The sequence below is a fragment of the Cladophialophora psammophila genome, assembly GCF_000585535.1.
Source record: "Cladophialophora psammophila CBS 110553 chromosome Unknown aczJe-supercont1.5, whole genome shotgun sequence".
Classification (NCBI taxonomy): Eukaryota; Fungi; Ascomycota; class Eurotiomycetes; order Chaetothyriales; family Herpotrichiellaceae; genus Cladophialophora; species Cladophialophora psammophila.
This window is the reverse complement of record NW_006912926.1, coordinates 1,613,075-1,630,843: the sequence shown is the minus strand read 5'-3', so window position 1 is coordinate 1,630,843 and position 17,769 is coordinate 1,613,075. Positions and strand designations below refer to the sequence as shown.

Genomic DNA, 17,769 nt, shown 5'->3' with positions numbered 1-17,769 from the left:
GGAAGATGAGAGAAACATTTAGACATACGAAGGAAGAGTACCTCAACATATCATTTGAGCAATTTCCTCGGGCGTTCAAAGCTGTTCGTTCCGTCCAATTGCCGCGCAACTTGGGATATCAATAAGTCGTCAGGAAACTCGCCTCCATTTCGCCACTGGGTCGCATATTCCTTCCTATCTTCACATACCCCCTTCAGCGCCAGCATGGTCGGTTTCCAGGTGTAACCACTTCAGTGCATTATGCTTGTGCCAGAAATATCGGTATCTCTTCCCGAAGATGTACATCGGCACCCCAAGCAGGCATAAGAACCCAGTAATCCCTGCCATGGTCCCTGCCATCTCGACAGGCCCATGTTTTATGTACCAGTCGATGACATAGTTTGTAAGCCTGCCTATCTGTCAGTTTACAGGATATCACTGGCAGGGGAAGAAATAAGTCACTGACCCATAGAAGAAGAAGTTTTTGAATACCCTACGAATTGTCTGTTAGCTAGTCCCGGGTAGTCGACGTTTCACGTAACAGAAGGAGTTGCCAAAAGACGAGGGGCGCTCACATGTTCATAATAAACACTTCGGTGCTGTTTTGTCGATAAGCGTCGAGAGCCCACTGTGTCGCAAAGCTAGCAATTATCGTCATTCCAAACAGAATGACTCCCCAAATGAAGCAGATCAAGTAGATATTCTCAAAGTTCTTGACAGCGTAGGCCCAGCCAACCAGGCCGGCAACCGAGCATATCCCACCAAGGGTGACAGGGAGGAGCGCAAATTCCGGCTCATAGACGCCGTTGTTTCGACGCGACATCGTTTTGACGAGTGGCTCCGAGACCACAAATGAAAAGACTGCACCCAATAGCCCGCCGATGAACGGCCCTGCTGACATGTATCCCACAGAGGCGGAGGACATGAGGTAGGGAGGCGAGGCGAAGATGACACCTGAGAGAATTGCCACAGCCACATACCAAGCAATAATGACTCCTGTCATCAAGACCTGATAGAGCGCTCCTAAGTTGAGGAGGATTGCAACAGAGGCAATGGCCATTTTGATGACGGAATCTTCCACAAAGGTACCGTTATAGAGGGCGAGTTCTTGCATAAAGGTTTTTGGTGGGGATATCGATTCCACCGACGTATGGGTGGTATTGGTCATTGTTTTCTCCAAGTCAGTGTTTGCACCGGTCGTGGTTGCACCGACAGGTCGCTCCAAGTGATGTGCAGCTCGCGACTCAACGCTTGCAAGCTTTTCCAGGTTTTCCTCGGAGCCGGCCGTGTCGATTTCGTATATGGCTTTGCGTCGATACATTGTTTCGGGACAGTAAAAGATTACTAGGACCGTTTGGAGCGCTGCAAACGGTATGTAGATATGGAAGTTATAGTGCCAGCCAAGATGATCGGTGATGACGCCGGCAATAATGGAGATTCCGTTGGATATGGCAGCCAAAAGGAATATGATAACAGCAACCCGTGGCCCTCTCTCATGGACGAAAAACATGTCGCCTATGGACGCCACAGCGAGAGATTCGTACGCAGCGATGCCTATACCTTGAAGAACCCGACCTGACAGGAGCGTGTTGTAGCCGGACGCTACTTCGGAGACGATGATTCCGATTGTGCCGATCAAAGATGAGAATACGTACATGGGTCGTTTGCCGTATTTTCGACCCAAAGCAGACGCGAACGGACCCATGGCCCCGGTCGCGAGGAGAGAATAGCCAGAAAGTTTGGCGATATCAGTTGGGGAGCGATTGAGATCCAGGGAGATTTGAATGATACCAGCATTGAGAATTGGTCCCTGCGCAGCTTGTCAGTCAGAGCCACATGTTTATGCTCCTAGAGATCGCCTACCGGAACCACGCCGTGGACGATTACGCCAAAGAAAATGATCGCCAGCACAATATGCTTCTTGAGAGACGACCAGTTCAATGGATCGTTCGGGTCCTCAGAAGGCTGTGGTGCCAAAACAATATGGGCATTCTTCCCTGTTCCATGTTTCAAACGACCCGTCTGATGCTCGGAATGGGCAGCTCGCTGGTCCAGAAGGACAGTTCCTGGAACGTGCGCAGTGGTATTCGCCTCCAACACGCCGAACCCCATCGTTGCTTTATGTCGTTTGCACTGATTTGAGGGGGATGGTGTTGCAGATTCGACCACAAGAAGCTCGTCGACATGCTTCGAACCTCAACCCAAGCTCCCGGACTGGACTGTATATCAAGGATTCGGGGCAGAGTGGAGAGCCTTGTCGAAAATCCGGGGGGACCCAATTCTCAAAACCTGGGGAATATCCCTACCCCACCTTTCCTCATTGGAGCAATCCATTGTCTGTTCGTGGCTAGACGGTATAATGACCCGTTCTCGTCGGCAGCCCAAGCCCAACTCGAGAAACCTGGAGTCTACCATGATCTGGCCCCTGTGTTGGAGACAGGAGCCTCGAAGCGAACAGGTCCTGTGTGATTGCATTGGCCGAGTGGTATGAATAGACCGGGCGTCGTCCAGGGCTAGAGTGACCATGCACTTGGCGTTTCTCGTGGCCAGAAACGATAGGCAACGGCAGCTTCCAAGAGTGGCAGCCTGAAAGTCCTCCTGGCCACATGATACGAGAGATGAGTTGGAGCAAGCTTAATCACCCCCCCCCCTTCCCCCCCGGGGCGAAAACGAGTCCAGGCTCTGTAGGTCGGGGAAGAGTCTCGCAGCCTTGCGTTAGGGCCAAAACTTTTGACTTTTCATTGATCAGAGACAGGTAGGAACATACTTTCTCCAACGGTGAGATGACTGATCCAGGGTCCTAATGGTGTACTTGAGAAGAGGCTCGTCTTGGGCGAGACGGGATTTTCATCCGATCGAAGGCGCTGGAGACGCTCGGGGGCAGAAGGGGATAGATTGATAGGGGGCTGGTATGCAGAAGCTGTCTGGAGACTCGGATGGAGAATGGTTCGAAAGTTTAAGCGCATCTTTGCATCTCTCTAATAGATGCCCGGAATGATCCTCCACCTAACGCGTTTGCAATAGCGCTCCCAGTCTTTTCCATACTTCTTCCGACACTTCTCTTCATCCCTCATTTCTCTATGCACAAGCAGCACGCCAAAATATATAACATAGAAGTATGTAAAAATCATGCCCCAGCCGCGTGCGTCTCCTTGTACCACCTCTCTGGTCACACTGCCGGTGACAGGATTCTGATACTGGTTGATGATGTATCCTGCAACTCCTGTCGGGAGAGAATAGCTCCAGGACATGATCCAATCACCCAAATAGTTGATATGTCGCGCACGACCCCACCAACCAGAGACTAGAAGCTTGGAGCCGAACTCGGTTGTCATGGCTTCAAGGTGGGAGACACGGGGGTCGTTGGGGTTTGTACGGAATCGGTTCTTCTCATTGTTTGCCCCCCGAAAGATGTAGTATCCCAGACCTTGAACGCCCAGAACGCCAGCAATGCCGCCAATTCCAAGGGTCAACGGATAGACTGCGAGATAGCGTGCTTGTAGGCTGTAAAGGAATGGGACCCAGGTCAGGTCGCCGAAAGCGAGCATGTAGCCGAAACCGTCGGTTGTCACGTCCATGGTAGTCAGAATGGCTGACTCCATGTAAAGAGCGTCCATGACATATAGCGATTGAAAAAGGGTGATGAGAATGATCGAATCGCTGACGAATCCATGTACTTTGTATTGATGCACAATGAATGCAAGGTCGAGAATGATCCAGCCGAGCAAACCTGGTCTCATCTCGTTGAAGACTTTGATGTCAATCACTTGACCGCCAGCTATGGGGATCCAACGCGGAACGGTGACGCGTGGGTTCAGCTCACGACCGATGAAGAAGTCATATAGCATGTTCCCCGTGTGCCCTCCTTTGGCCAGCTCCCTGTTCTGCGGGTTTGGTTGACCGGGCCTGGGGACGCTGAACGACGCCAGATAGACATAGATGGCTTGAGCACAGGAGACGAGGAGGTTGGCAGTAGCGACTTGGGGCAGATTGTCCCAGATGAAATCCCAGACCACAAAGCTGGTACCTTGAACTGCGGTGCCAATGCCCAGTCCGGCAAGCATGAGGACCGCGGAGTTGAAGGCGTTGAACTTGTAATGGTGTCTTCCACCCGTGCCCAGTTTTGTGCCATCAACCTCTTCGCCTGGCAGAAACAACTGCAGAGCCACGCTGAGGGCATAATATGCCAGCACCCACAGAATGACGGTCAGATCGAACAACCCTAGGAGCCCATTCTCCGGCCAGGGTGTCTGTCTCTTCAATTTCTCCAGGGTCAAGGTTCTCGGATCCAGCAAGGCAGGTGCAGGGCAGCCAGAGACGTCGTTACAGAGGAAGATGGTGGCATAGATGAGGATCGGAAGGCCGAAGACTATCCCAGCAGCCCCCAGACTGCAGAAGCATCAATACAGGGCATTCCGAAACGGTCATGGGATTGGAGCAACTCACGGTCCTCCGAATTCATAGCCATGCTTTTCCTCTGGTGCTGTTTCCGTCTTTAATTTGACCGTCATTGTGGACAGGTTTGCAACGGCATTCGCTGCACAGACACAAGCAGACCCGGTAGAAGGGGAGTGAAACAAGACAGAAGGAAGTTCAGAGAACGTAGAGAGGGAGAAGAGAAATCAAACGAGGGACATGTTTTACATACGACATTGAATTGACACGAGAGATGGAGCAGGAGAGAAAAAAAAGTGACAGGGCCGGGATGTCCACCAGCCGAATGAGATCATGACTGGCAAGCTGGGCGCAGTCATCGCGCTGCGTGTTCGTTACGTGTTGCGTGGTCGCGCCTCGGAAATGCTCCTTCGGCAGATTGAACCTTGCCCGACCTTCTTCACCATGATACGGAGAGAGTCAAATGGTAAGAGTATTAAGAATATTTCGAATGGACCGAGTAAAGAAGCATGTCTCTGGGGGGCCTGCCGCATGAGCGAAATGTTTTGCGAGATGTGCCAGTCATTCCCGATGGCGTTGGGTTCTTTATAGGCGACTCAACTCGACGAGTCTGTGGCCTCTGCCCAACCCCGTGGGATCCGCAGGAACACGCACTGCACGCTTCTCCCTGGCACCTCCCTCCTCCTTCCATTGCTCCTGCAACTCCTGCATCTCCTACTCGATACCGAGTACATCCACACGTAATCTTACAGGCCGCCCGCCGTGCAGCTGAGGCTTTTGTTTGTTGCGACTGCCCCCTACGACTTCCCCCTTTTCGATCATTCTTCATCTCAACACAGAACCAACGTAACCCACTGGTTGTGCCGAAGTATCGTGTGCAGCATTCACTTGCATTGCGCCGGCCTGGTGACGACTTCCAATTCGCCATCTTGGTCCATTTCTTCCAGATCATCCAGAGCAACTCTCGATAGACCTTTGCCCTTCCAATCTCCTATACCATTGATCAGCCATGTACCTCTCAACGTCTTTCCTCCTCCTCCTCCTGTCATCGTTACCCTCAAGTCTCGCCGCGACCGAATCGATCCCCCCACCGAAGCCATGTACCATCTACTCCCCTTCAACCGGCTCATTCTTCGACCTTCGCCCTCTACAATTGACCCTCGAGGGCACGAAGTACCAAGTCGCCAGTAACGAGTCGTACCACTCCAAAGGGTTTGACTATCCCGCAAACTTCACCATGAATTTCTGCGGCCCAGTTGTCGAGAAGTTGGAAGATGTCGAGGGAATTCCTCCCGGCAAACTGAGAAACATCTCGGCCTACTACAAGGACTCCCGCGGGGACATTTACAGCATTGGCCAACAAAACGACCAGCCTCTCTTTCGGGGCAAGAAGCTCGTCCTCAATTACACCATGGGCTCGCCCTGTCCCGACCTCGACGAGGATGGTCACCCGATCGACTTGGATCTCGTTGCAAACAAAGCCAACAAGAGACGGAAATCGACCCTCCTGTCCTTCATCTGCGACACATCCCCCCTTCTCTCCACCCGTCCTGCTGTCGCCTTCCTTGGTTCTCCCGACCACTGTACCTACGTCTTTGAAGTCCGCTCTCGCTATGCGTGCGGTGGCACGACGCAGTCCGGAGAAAAGGGAACACTGGGACCCGGTGCAGTCTTTGGTCTGATCGCGGGTATTGCTCTACTGGTCTATCTCATTGGGGGTATCGTCTATCAGCGAAATGTGCTGCATCAGAGAGGTTGGAGGCAATTGCCAAACTATGCAATGTGGGCGAGTATCTTTGGCTTCTTCTCGGTATGTGTTTCCCCCTTCTTTCCTCTCTGCTTGTCCCCTCGGTTGTGTCATGTTCCCTTACACACTGTGCAATCTACAGAGGCCCTTCTTCTGTGGGCCACGTCGAAAGCGTTATGCGTCTGTTACAAGAGATCACGATTGGAAGTCGGACCTGCCTTGACCACCCACGGCTAACCTCATTTTTCCGTCCGTGTATATAGGATATGGTTGTTATCCTGTTCTCCCCATGCACCCAAAGAATGCCTGGAGGACTCACCCAGCTATTCGCCGGTCGACGAGGCTACCATCGCGTGGGCGTCGATGAACGGGGACACGGACGAGGGCGCACCCCGGACGACGAAAATAGGTTGATTGACCAGCTCGACGAAGAGTGGGAAGATTGAGCACGTCCGCAAAAGTAAACTGTGTTATTGCACTTCCCCAAAACATCAGACTTGCTGTGCTCCCGTGCCTGTGAGACTGGCAGTAAACAAATACTGCCGGGACTCCCGGTTGCGCAAAGATCAATGCCCACGCGAAGCGAATCGAACTTTTACCCTGCAACCAAGGAACAGTCCCGGTCGAGTCGCTCCATATAATCATCACAGTTAGGGTCAATCTTTCTCGGTTTGCTTGGTCGACCCGGGAGACTGTCCACTTCATGTGTTGCCCGAATTTTGCTCTGCACCAAATTGTCCGCCAACATCACTTCCTCCTTGACCAAGATCACTCAAATCCATCCCATCCAACGCGGTATTTCCAAATTCCTCCATCCCGCTGGCTCCGAAATTCGGTGGTTCAATATTAAACGGCAACAACCATGCCGAGGAACTCGTGTCCATCCCCCCTGTCCCTCCTCCTGCGAAAGGATCGTTAAATCCATACGTCGTGAGATCGAGTTGATCCCAAGGATTGGTACTCCCATAGTTTCCCACCGAAGGCGAGTTGAGATTGTTGAGTCCCGAGGACGTGTTTTGGTTGCCGCTATTATTGCCCGTGCCGGCAGGGTCCATGCCGGCGTATGCGGCGCCAAAGACCATCTGTCTATCGATGGCCGGCAAGGTGGATATGAAATGGAGGTTGTTGTAGTGTGGCGATGTCGGTGAGCCACCGTAGGTGTAAGGGTCCGGGAATTGGGCGTTCTGGTACAGCGATGGAGATGTTATGTCGAAGCTCGAAAGATCGAAAGGTTGATTGAGATTAAGGCTCAGGCTGAGATCGGCACTTGTGGTTGGGAGACGCTGTCCAGGCAGTTGTTGGGACGTCGATTGCCGTCTTTGCGAATCCTTCCCAGCACCGCTTCCAGCTCCAGCTCCAGCTCCAGCTCCAGCGGCAGCAGCCGCGGCAGAACTTGATGATGTGTTGCCCTTCCCCTTTTCCCCCTTCTCTTCTTTATCCATCTTCTTGTTCTCTGCCACACTTTTTCCCCTTCTCCTTGGAATCTTCTTGCCTCGTCCAGCCAAGCCACTACCGTCATCAGCTTTAGAGGGCGGACTCAGACTCGCGAAAAACTCTTCGACCGACTGTAAATCACTTCTCTGAGACATGACTGCCTCCGCGCCGCCCTGGGCGTGTTCGCTACGGTACTCCAGATGCGACTTTTCCCATTCACTTTCAGAGACACCGTGAGGGTACTTATCGAACCAGTCGCCGTATTGAAACATCGTTTTAGATTTGTCTTGTTCCGATTTCGGTTTGTTAGGGTCAGCAGGGGTGTCAGAGCGGGAAGGCGGGTTCGTGTTGGCTGTGAGTGCCGCGGTCGCATCCAACTCCATCGGCGTGTGCGTCCCGCTCCCTCCTGTGGCGGAGGAATGTCTGCGCAAGAGGGTCACACCAGAACCAGGAATTCCATTCGATCCTGGTCGAGCCTGGGCGTGACGAAGTGTGGCGTCGGCGAAAGCGCGATAAATATCCTTCACCGACTCGGCCATGTAATGAAACATGCCCCAATACCGTTTCATCCTGGTGAGGTATTTGTAGTTATGCCTTAAATTCTCCTTGCTCTGTTGCTCGAGCGCGGAGTTCTTGGAGAATATCCCCCAAACATGCACTGTTGCGGCAGCATATGCACAGTACCCTGCAAAGGGAACGGTCAAAGTGTGGCCTGTCGAGTCGGCGATGAGTTTGCTGATGAGCGAAGCGGATTCGAGGACAATGTTGGCCGAAGTTGTGAGGAAAGCTTTGGGCATGCCTTGTTGGGTGTAATAGTGATGATGGGGTCTGTGGCTGGGTTGTGTAGGGATAGCGAAGCGGTGGAGAAAGAGGGAGGTTTGCGCGAGGACGATATGAAGAAAGAGATATTGGTTCGCGAGACGTTCGGAGATGTGTGTAGCGAAGTTTTCTGAGGTGTAGGTTATGTCGTCCGGAAGGGACGATTTCAACTGCGAGATTTGCCGTTGTAAAGTGGCGAATTGTGATAAGGGGTCCCATATAGGATGCGGATCTTTCTCCTTACCCCCTAGATTGAGATACTTGACGATGCGTTTCCAGAGGACCACGGCACGGACGATGTACGCTGCGACCCCCATGTTTGATTTTGCCTCTGCGGCGGCGTCTCCCGCAGTGTTATCGAGCGATGATTTACTGTTGGACATGGGGACGTTGCCGTACAAATCTTCCGTGGGACCGGGCACCTCCATTTGGAAATGCGATTCTTTGATTGGCAGCTGGATTTGGTAGTAGTCTTCGTTGAGGAAGGAGGGACGTTCAGTACCAGACGAGTTGAATGTGTCCATCAGGTAACAAGCCCACATTGTTCGACGGCGGATTTCTCGATCTGTAAAGGAGAGTTCGGGTGGCTTGGGACCTTTCTTGTTCTCGTTTGAATTCGCGATTTGGTTTCGACCGAGGGGGTCGTGGTCGAGTTCGCGGTGCAATTGCAAAGCATACCCCATTCGCATGGCCTGCCCGCCAAACGACCACGACAATCCGCCCTCACAGGTTCCAAAGTAGTGGAGGCCCAACATAAGCATTGCTGTGAGAATGGTGATGTTGGGCTCATAGTGACGCTTCTCCACGATCCGTCTAGCGGGAGTCGCCCACTGTTCTCCACGGAGAAACGCCGGTTCCGTGCTAACTTGCGGATGGGTCGAGAAGCGTGCAGAAATGGCACACACGGCCAAGATAAGGACTGGTGGGATTGTTCCAGCCTTCAATTTACGCATGAAACTGGGCTTATGCAGAAGAAGGTAGGATTGACCATAGACGCAGTCAAAGAAAACTTCGGCGAGATGTTCTTGGATGTGTTGCGGCGGGAGAGACTCGGAGCCTTCGATAAAGAGCTTGTTCTCACCTTCGCGCTGTTTGCGCAGTCCAGCCGTAGGGTCGAGCAAAGTAGATTTCTCTCGAGAATTTCGCCAGTCGTTGAGTTCTTGTGTAAAAGCCTCGTCGGCGGAGCGCTTTTTGGGCTGGTCTTTGTCCTTTTTCGGAGCCTGTCCTGGGAGAGGGGGACGGACTGAACCACGGCCAGTGGCGCCCAAATCTGGGAGTTCGTCCTTTGGGATGACTCGAATCACACGGTCTTCCATCCTTTTCAGTCGCTTGTCCAACATGGCCATGTAGTCCGTCCGAGGCGCCGCTTTTCTGGTCGTGACTTTGTAGACGCAGGGTATCCGAGCACGCAGACAATGTTTGCAAGCCGGCTTCTCGCCCGAACATCTGATCTTCTTTCGGCGACAAGCAATACAGGCGAGCGGCAAGCGTTTCCTCTCTTTGCCTGCTTTCGTCTTTAGCTCGCTCCATGCTGGCGGCTTTCCCTCGTCAGCCGGCTTTTTGTTTTCCTGCTCAGTGGTGCTGGATGGTTTTCTAGGTGACGAGTCTGCATTACTGGGTGGCTGATTGCCGGAGTTGGGCGCCCATTGACTCATTGCGACGGCACCAAAAAGATCATGGTCAAAGGCTGAATCGATGCTGGCCAGACTGGCGCGATGTTGAGGGCTGGGAATTTTGCCTGACACATAACTGACCATGGAGCCTCGACCCGGGAAACCCTGGCTGTGGCTCAAGCGAATGTCTGGCGGAGCATCAATACCACTATTGCTGCTGCCATGAGGACTCCCACCAAAGGGAAAGTTGAAATCAATGGAACCAGGAGATGATGTGTCGAAGACGGATGTGTTGGACTGAGGTTGAGCGAGATTGTCGCCGCGGGGGTTACGTGCATCCGACATGATATAGGCTGAACTCGAGAGTAGGTTGCTTCGCTGTTCGCCTCGAGACTGGCCTAGTTGGTTTGATGATCTCGACATGATGCAAAGGGGGTGGAGGAGAGCCAAACAATGGATGACGGCATGTCCTCAAGTCGAGATGACAGCTTTACACGCACCACATTGTCAGACTGGCGGAAGGCAGAGGAGCCGAGGTTGCAACAATAGCGTGGACCAGGTCGATGAGAAGTCAATATGTCCCAGCAGGCTTGGGCGGGGATCACACTAGATGCGATGCATTCATTGCCCGCAGCTCCAAAGGACAAGGCTGAAGAAGGGGGATGTTGGTAATAAGATAGTGAGAGGTGTAGTAGGCAGTTTGATGGCGAAGTCCGACGGGTTGCGAAAATGTGGGAAAGTGAGAAGCGGGTCAGCGACTCAGCGGTCCAAGTGTGGATTCGTCCGTGGCGTCTCCCCAAAATGGGGGGAAAAGCGCCCCCGGGGTATTAGCAAGTTAATTTTTTTTTATTTGAAAGGGAAGCCTTTGATTGCCGTGCTTGTAGATGGCCAGAGCATTTGACCAGATGATGGAAGAAGACCTAGAACTTTGCAGCAAGGATGATGATTGAGGGGCGTTTAGCCACCGTCGAGCTGGGAGATTCTGGTGAAAATTCTCTGCTCTTCTGGTGCAAAGCCACCAAATCTTTCAGCGGTTTGAGAGTTGTGAGAAAGACAGACTATTGCGGGAGAATGAGGAAGGAGGATAAGGATGGGCGCAGGAGTCGTTCGTCGAGAGTCGACGAAGGAGGGCCGCGGGATGAAGGTCGAGTCGAGGGTCGCGGGTCGAATAGGCTAAATGAACTAGGTGCTCGTCAAGTCTTGTTCGTCGTAGTGGCACACAGTGGGTTCCAGACTCCATGGCGGCCTTCGCCCGGTGCCAGTTGACAGTTAGCTGCTCCGCTGGAAACAAAGAGGCACCGCCACAGTGGGAGAATATTTTAGAGGCAAGGAGGGCCACCACAAGATAGCGAGTGGCTGGATAGTACTGGGTATGATGGTGGCGGGTGGTGGTGGTGGTGATGGTGCCTGACGCAATGCCAAAGATCGTCTCTCAATACCACCGAATGAAATATGAGCTTCAAGAAGCCTCCAAACAGATATACGAGATCAAGTGGACGATGTAGATGACGGCGACAAGGACAACAACAACAACGACGACTGCGGGCAGTCTCCAGGAACTTGCACGTGACAAAAACTAGGCTGCATAGATTCACGTGATGTGCTGTGGGGCTCCACCCTCACAGGGCTGCAAATTCTCAGTTTGATGCCCATATCCAATTGACATGGTCCATTGCGCTCAATATTCCTCCATGCTCCTGACTGGACAGCTATGGAAGGATCTCAATTTCAGAAGCTAGCCTTCTCACCCCTCAAACTCCTGGGAACCTTTTCTCTATGAATCTCCTAGCTGAACGCGTGGCACATCTCGCGCTATCCACCTTCAACTCCCTGCCTCAAAAATGCAAACCACGCACTCTATCAGATGGCGAGACCGAATGGACACCAATGTCGGCGGTGGTTCTGGCAGAGGAAGGGCAGGATTCGCGTCTGACCTGTGTCTCGGTAGCCACGGGAACCAAGTGCCTCTCAGCTACTGCCTTGCCCAGATGCCAGGGCCTTGTAGTCCACGACTCTCATGCAGAGATTCTGGCTTTGCGCGGATTCAATCACTGGATACTTTCAGAACTCGAAATAATTCTTCAAGACCCGGCTCATCAATCGCCCTACCTTGAGTTCTCTCTACAAGACGACGCTGGGATGATTCAAGGTTGCCCGTTCAGACTCAAAGACAATGTGATCATCCACTTCTTCACTACTGTGGCTCCGTGTGGTGATGCGTCGATGGAAATCTTGATGGATTCTTTCCCTTCTAGCGACGCAACGCCATGGCCAGTTGACAGCAATACCACCACTCTACTACAAGGCCGGGGCTACTTTTCCCAGTTGGGCTATGTGCGTCGAAAGCCCGCCCGGGCAGATGCCGACCCAAGTGATTCCAAATCCTGCACAGACAAGCTCGCTGTCAAGCAGTTCACAAGTATCCTGTCTTTCCCGGCTGACCTGCTCATAGAGAAGACTCCGAATGCCTACATTAAAAGTATTGTGGTCTACGCTGATCAATATAATCCCGTAGGTTACCAGCGTGCATTTGGGCCGGAAGGACGCTTATCGGCCCTTAAAGCCACTGGGCTCTTCTTCACGATCGAGCCTTTACCTGCGGACTTTCCACGCTTTGCGTTCGAGAGGCGACTGCAAACTTCCGTCAACTCGAAGCAGTCAAAAGCAAAAACGAGCAACGTTGCTGCATTGTGGGTGCAAGGGACAGGTACCAAAAGTCCAGACGTGGTTGAAGTTCTCATCAACGGGGTGAAGCAAGGCTACAAGCAATGGGATGAAAGGTCGGCCAAAGCGAGTGTTGTCTCCAGAAGGGAATTATGGGCCTTTGGCCTGAAGATCGTCAATCTCCTTGAACGTCTTGACATCGCGAATAACCCCACCGACATACCTGGTCGGGGTTATATTAGCTGGCTCGGAATGTTGCAGAGAGGACTTTCTGCAAGCACATATGAAGAGGCAGAATCGTCAAATCTGAGAAAATCTTACAAAGAGCGCAAAATGCGTGTTACCCGCGTCCTGGATAACTGGCCCAAAAACGCGGGCGACAGCTACTGGAGCTGTAGCCAACCTGCCTAGCAGACTCACATTCCGCCAGGTAACGAACGTCTGGCACAGAATTCACGGTCTTTGCTTAACGACGAAGGCAGCCGCTGAGTGGATAACTACCTCCACACCTAACGAAAAAGAGCACTCCCTCAGTGCCTGCTTTCCGAAAATACAATTCTATTCATAAGGATGCCTATACTATTTCTCTTTCCGGACTTGGATTTTCAATATCTGTCGTCTCAGAGTACGCCGACTTCTTCGGCAACAAGCTTGAGCAACCGCCACTTATTTGAGAGCTGATTCAAGCATCCAACATGATGTTGCCGTTGAGCCCAGCTCCCGTATATGGGAGGAAATGGCCGGATGGAACACTTCCGGTCCGAGTCCTCCCAATAGTGGAAGAGCCCGACGAGTCGGCGCAGAGCACAAGTTCATCACAAGACCGAGTCCTGTGCGGACGCATCACAAGGAACAAGGTGGTCAAGTCAGCCACAAAGATGAAAATTGATGAAAGCCCAAAGGTATCTGTAGGTACGAAAGAGAGTGGTTCACCATGACCCGACACACTTGAAACTGAAGATGAGTGCTTTTTGTTCTTGGGGTACCAATTTGGCGCCAACCCAGAAGAGATCCAAAGATACGTTCGCGAAGCAAGAAAGCATCCACGGCGATCTTTGCGCAAATCACTTGGATCCGGGGGAGGCCGCGATAGCAATGGGACTCCAGAGAAAGGCACGATGATGACGACTGCAGAGATCCCCATTCCTATTTGCTTGCATGTCTCATTCAAATCGCTGAAGTCAAATGCCTCCGTGGCGCCGACGGTCATGATAGCGCAGCAGGATCTGCCTGATATAGGCGCACTCTGTGTACGGCCGAGGGACGAACTCTCAGAAGCCATTGGGAATCAGCTTTTCGAGACAAAGCATCCAAAGAAATGGGTCTTCGAGAGCAAGGCTGATGACAACGCTTTCTACAGGAGGGGCGGAAATTTTTCGGAGGTATGCTCTCAAGTTCGGGCCAAGAGAGTATGCCCACTCTTTTCCAATTCCTTAAGGAGACGAGACATGTCAAGGTTGCAAAACTGACGCAGGAGGAAAAGGCGAGCCAGGAAATGGTGAACTGTGGTGACGCAGCTTGCAACAATGAACCCGAGACCCCAGAACAGCCTTTGTCGGAGGAAGCTGCTATCGATGGATTCGTGGAGATCTACTTTTAGTAGTGTAGAAGTCGAAACTCAGGACGCGAAAGGGCTTGCAAGCACTGAAAAAGGCATTGCAACGTGACAGGACATCATCATAGCACATGAATGTTGATAGCATAAGTAGGAAGGGTCAAGAGAGGTGTATCCGGTTGCATTCTTCTACAACAACTCTGTCCGAATTCCAGTTTCTATCTGTTCTGCTTCTGGGTACCGTGGATCCCCCTTTCCGACCTTATTCATCCCTTCAATGTCGTGACTCGTTCAGTAGTCTTTCATTTCACATAGCCTTTAACCTCATCTGCCCTGGCCATACACTCTTCTAATGTCCGCCAAAACTTTGGTAGATCCAGTGTTCTTGGTATTCTCACACCTTCTCCATTCGGTGATTTTGTCGCCACTGTCCTTCCAGTCTGTTCCCCTTCCAAAATGACATCGACGTCCCATCTCTCGCCACCATTATCGTCGAAATCGATCCTAACCTGGGGATCTGGATGGTTCTCCAGCAACACAGCGACCGCAAGCGGATCATGCAGAGGCGGTCCGTCAGTGAGCCCAAACACTTCGGCATAGGTATGCGCAAAGAACATGAGCAGTTCATTAAACATCGTCCTGAGCTTCGTCGGTCCGTTGATCCCATTCAATAGCATGCGCTGGATTTCCGGCGTTGCGTACGCTTGGTGAGTCACATCTAGGGGAATCAGAGTCGTCTTCGACTTCAAGAGTGGGTTTTGAAGGACCGAACGTGCAGATTCCGGGTCGGCCCAAGTATTGAACTCTGCAAAGGGTGTGCGGTTCCCAGATCTGGCGTGGCTGGTGCCGGTGGTGTCGAGGTAAGGTTGGCCCATCTTCGCAGTAGTTCCTGATGTCAGCTGTGTTCCTGGAGAAGAAGGGTCTGGCTCAAAGAGTCCCGGTTTCAGAGGTATCAGGCGGTGCAAAATATATACTAGTCTCAGTCGTTGACCGCAACGGCCAGAGCAAAGGGAAACGTACCGAGACGTGAGTGAAGTCTGACCCGATTGCACCCCCCATTATAGCGAGGCCGGCAATGTGTTCGGCGACGTTCGGGAAGAGGGTGAAGAGCAGAGCAATATTGGTCAAGGGCCCTGTTGCAACGAGATATGGTGCGCCCTTGGGTTGAGAGAGGAGCGCATTACGCATCTCGAGGACGGCACTGCAGTGCGTCAAGGCGGAACGCGATGGTTCAGGAAGGAGGTCTGTCCCGGCCAACCCGCTCGCGCCATGAATATCAGGAGCGGTATGAACGGTACGACAGAATGGACGCGACAAGCCGGGGAAAACAGGGATGTCGGGTTTTCCGATCGCTTCCAAAACACTCAGAGCGTTGAATGTACATTTAGATAGGGGCGCATTGCCGTGCACCGTGCTGACCCCGATGAGGTTGAGGGATTGGTGATAAGCCGCAAACAGGAGAGCACATGCGTCCTGATGGAATAACAGGAGCTATGAGCATCTTTAAACTGAGAGGTATGAACCAACGTAACTCACGTCATGACCTGTTCGGGGGGAATGAGTAAGGGGGGCCGTGAGGGTTGGATGTTCACCTACCGGGATCGCAATCGAGCCATACAGGGAGCCTGGAGGAAGAAACCATATCCTCGCCCATGTTGAAATGCAGAGCAAGAGAGCATTTGTGCGAGGCGCGTCATTACCTGGAGGGAGGACTCCGTATTTCAACAAGGATGGACGTCGCCGTCACTCTGGTTTGATATAGGGCCTATATAGGAAGGTGCGCCGAGCTTTTCCCGCACCGCTCCCTCTCAGGGTGCCTCCAATTTGTCTTTTACCGAGAACTCATCCACTCGTCCACCTCCTTCTCGTTCGCAGCCTTGACAATTCCCCATCCACCAATCATACGTTGACACATCCTCTCGACACCCCTTCAGTCATCTAAACCGGTGAGCGAACCTCTGCTGCCCCCTGCATTGCCAGCGTGGCCAGCGGGAACATCACACTACGCTCGAGCACTGAACTACAAAGACCTGCGCAATGCTCCTCCACGCCATGGTCCTGACATGACCGCCTCAAGTTCCTCTCCTGCCAGACCACCCTTCCCGACCATAGCAACAAAGGCCTCCTCCACCGCTCAGTCGTCTCAACTGACTGCTGTCGCTGACAGCAAGGCCACTTCAGGCCCTCGGTCCACCTCTCGAGCCCCCCCGATCGCCACCAGAGCCCGTCAAGATGCTGTGGCTCCAGACCCTACCTCGGAAAGAGCAACTTTGTCCTTGATCAGAAGGACTTTGGTGGCAGATGGAAGTCATGGATCGGATCGGAGAGTGTCACCGGCACCAATTGAGGGCGACCTACCGCCACTTACCAGTTCCAATGAGGTAGATGTCCAGCTTTATGCAGTCGTTGCCATAGTCATTAAGGACTTTGTCAACTCCTGGTACTCCAAGATCACGCCGGACAGAGCATTTGTGGATGAGGTCATTCAGATTATTGCTCATTGCAGTCGCGCGCTGGAACAGAGGATACGGCAGATTGACATCACGGAATTGATACTGGACGAGCTGCCTGTGGTGGTTGAGAGACATATTGCTGGTGAGCAGAAGAGCATGAAAAGCCAAGTTGTGTCGTCCGGATATTGACCATGTCTTTCTCTCGCAGCCTACAGGACGGCCACTACTGCTCAGGCTACTCTACAATACGGCGAAAATCCCCGACGAGTCTATCACGCCCTAAACCCCCATCCAGCCCTCGACCCTTCTCTCCCGCCGGAGCAGCAACGAGCCCACGAGTCTGCCTACCGACAACTTCTTGTTCAGGGGGCATTGGCCGTCCTCCTACCAACCGAAGACCTGGCAAACGCATGTCTCAGAACACTGGTGAGCGATATCATCTCCGACCTCATCCTCGGACAGGCACTGGCGCAGAAACTCTGTGAGCCGTGGTTCCTGCACGGGACTGTCTCAAGGGTTGTGGAGATAGTGACATCGCCTCCAACGCATGCGTCTCCTGCCAATGCCGTCGATGACCAGAAAATCCTTCAGCCAGATGGCCGCCAAAGCCGGCTGGAGCAGTTTGGCCTATTAACTTCCAATACGGCCACTTCAGAGAGTTATTCGTCAGACCGGCACCAATCATCTCTTAGTGCGTGGTTCTGGAGACTGCTTCAGTACGCCTTCATCGCATATCAGTTGGTGCGGTTCATCCTCGTCGGCCTGGCTTACGCGCACCATCTACCCCGGAGACTCCGGCATCATCATCACCTTCTCCTCGACGGCTCCACTTCATCGCCGTCCAAACACAAGTTGCCCGTCTCGTCGACAGGGCAAATATCGGACCCCGATCATCGATCCCCGCGAGCAGTGATCCATTACAGGCTTTTCTCCTGCATGTCTACCATGCTCGATTTGACCGTCCGCATGCCTTGGCTGGCAGGCTCGTTAGGGTTCTGGCAGCACATTCTGAGCGCGGGCCCGGGCAAGTACGGTGCTGCAAATTCCACACTGGACAAGTAAGTGCCGTCGCTCTCCTTTTTCTCCCTTGACCCTCAGCCTCGCCTGTGT

General features: G+C 52.7%; 8 protein-coding genes across 8 annotated transcripts; 4 read left to right on the top strand and 4 right to left on the bottom strand.

The window, feature by feature from the left end:
• Window positions 1-180: 180 nt before the first annotated feature.
• Window positions 181-2,091, bottom strand: A1O5_04230 (uncharacterized protein; the record flags this gene model as incomplete). Its single annotated transcript, XM_007744838.1, has 4 exons — window positions 181-388; window positions 446-472; window positions 555-1,789; window positions 1,843-2,091. 4 exons carry the CDS (start codon window positions 2,089-2,091, stop codon window positions 181-183), a joined length of 1,719 nt encoding a protein of 572 aa, XP_007743028.1.
• An 866-nt stretch (window positions 2,092-2,957) lies between these two features.
• On the bottom strand, window positions 2,958-4,490 carry A1O5_04229 (delta14-sterol reductase; the record flags this gene model as incomplete). The annotated part of the gene is made up of 2 exons (XM_007744837.1): window positions 2,958-4,368; window positions 4,426-4,490. The coding sequence occupies 2 exons, from the start codon at window positions 4,488-4,490 to the stop codon at window positions 2,958-2,960; spliced, it is 1,476 nt and encodes a 491-aa protein (XP_007743027.1).
• Window positions 4,491-5,383: 893 nt separating this feature from the next.
• On the top strand, window positions 5,384-6,567 carry A1O5_04228 (uncharacterized protein; the record flags this gene model as incomplete). The annotated part of the gene is made up of 2 exons (XM_007744836.1): window positions 5,384-6,184; window positions 6,385-6,567. 2 exons carry the CDS (start codon window positions 5,384-5,386, stop codon window positions 6,565-6,567), a joined length of 984 nt encoding a protein of 327 aa, XP_007743026.1.
• A 255-nt stretch (window positions 6,568-6,822) lies between these two features.
• Window positions 6,823-10,332, bottom strand: A1O5_04227 (uncharacterized protein; the record flags this gene model as incomplete). Its single annotated transcript, XM_007744835.1, has 1 exon — window positions 6,823-10,332. The coding sequence occupies one exon, from the start codon at window positions 10,330-10,332 to the stop codon at window positions 6,823-6,825; it is 3,510 nt and encodes a 1,169-aa protein (XP_007743025.1).
• Window positions 10,333-11,763: 1,431 nt separating this feature from the next.
• On the top strand, window positions 11,764-13,062 carry A1O5_04226 (uncharacterized protein; the record flags this gene model as incomplete). Its single annotated transcript, XM_007744834.1, has 1 exon — window positions 11,764-13,062. One exon carries the CDS (start codon window positions 11,764-11,766, stop codon window positions 13,060-13,062), a length of 1,299 nt encoding a protein of 432 aa, XP_007743024.1.
• Window positions 13,063-13,346: 284 nt separating this feature from the next.
• On the top strand, window positions 13,347-14,251 carry A1O5_04225 (uncharacterized protein; the record flags this gene model as incomplete). The annotated part of the gene is made up of 3 exons (XM_007744833.1): window positions 13,347-13,563; window positions 13,612-14,033; window positions 14,090-14,251. 3 exons carry the CDS (start codon window positions 13,347-13,349, stop codon window positions 14,249-14,251), a joined length of 801 nt encoding a protein of 266 aa, XP_007743023.1.
• Window positions 14,252-14,508: 257 nt separating this feature from the next.
• A1O5_04224 (uncharacterized protein) lies at window positions 14,509-15,860 on the bottom strand (the record flags this gene model as incomplete). Its single annotated transcript, XM_007744832.1, has 4 exons — window positions 14,509-15,105; window positions 15,227-15,679; window positions 15,743-15,750; window positions 15,803-15,860. 4 exons carry the CDS (start codon window positions 15,858-15,860, stop codon window positions 14,509-14,511), a joined length of 1,116 nt encoding a protein of 371 aa, XP_007743022.1.
• Window positions 15,861-16,269: 409 nt separating this feature from the next.
• A1O5_04223 (uncharacterized protein) lies at window positions 16,270-17,721 on the top strand (the record flags this gene model as incomplete). The annotated part of the gene is made up of 2 exons (XM_007744831.1): window positions 16,270-16,801; window positions 16,868-17,721. 2 exons carry the CDS (start codon window positions 16,270-16,272, stop codon window positions 17,719-17,721), a joined length of 1,386 nt encoding a protein of 461 aa, XP_007743021.1.
• Window positions 17,722-17,769: the final 48 nt, after the last annotated feature.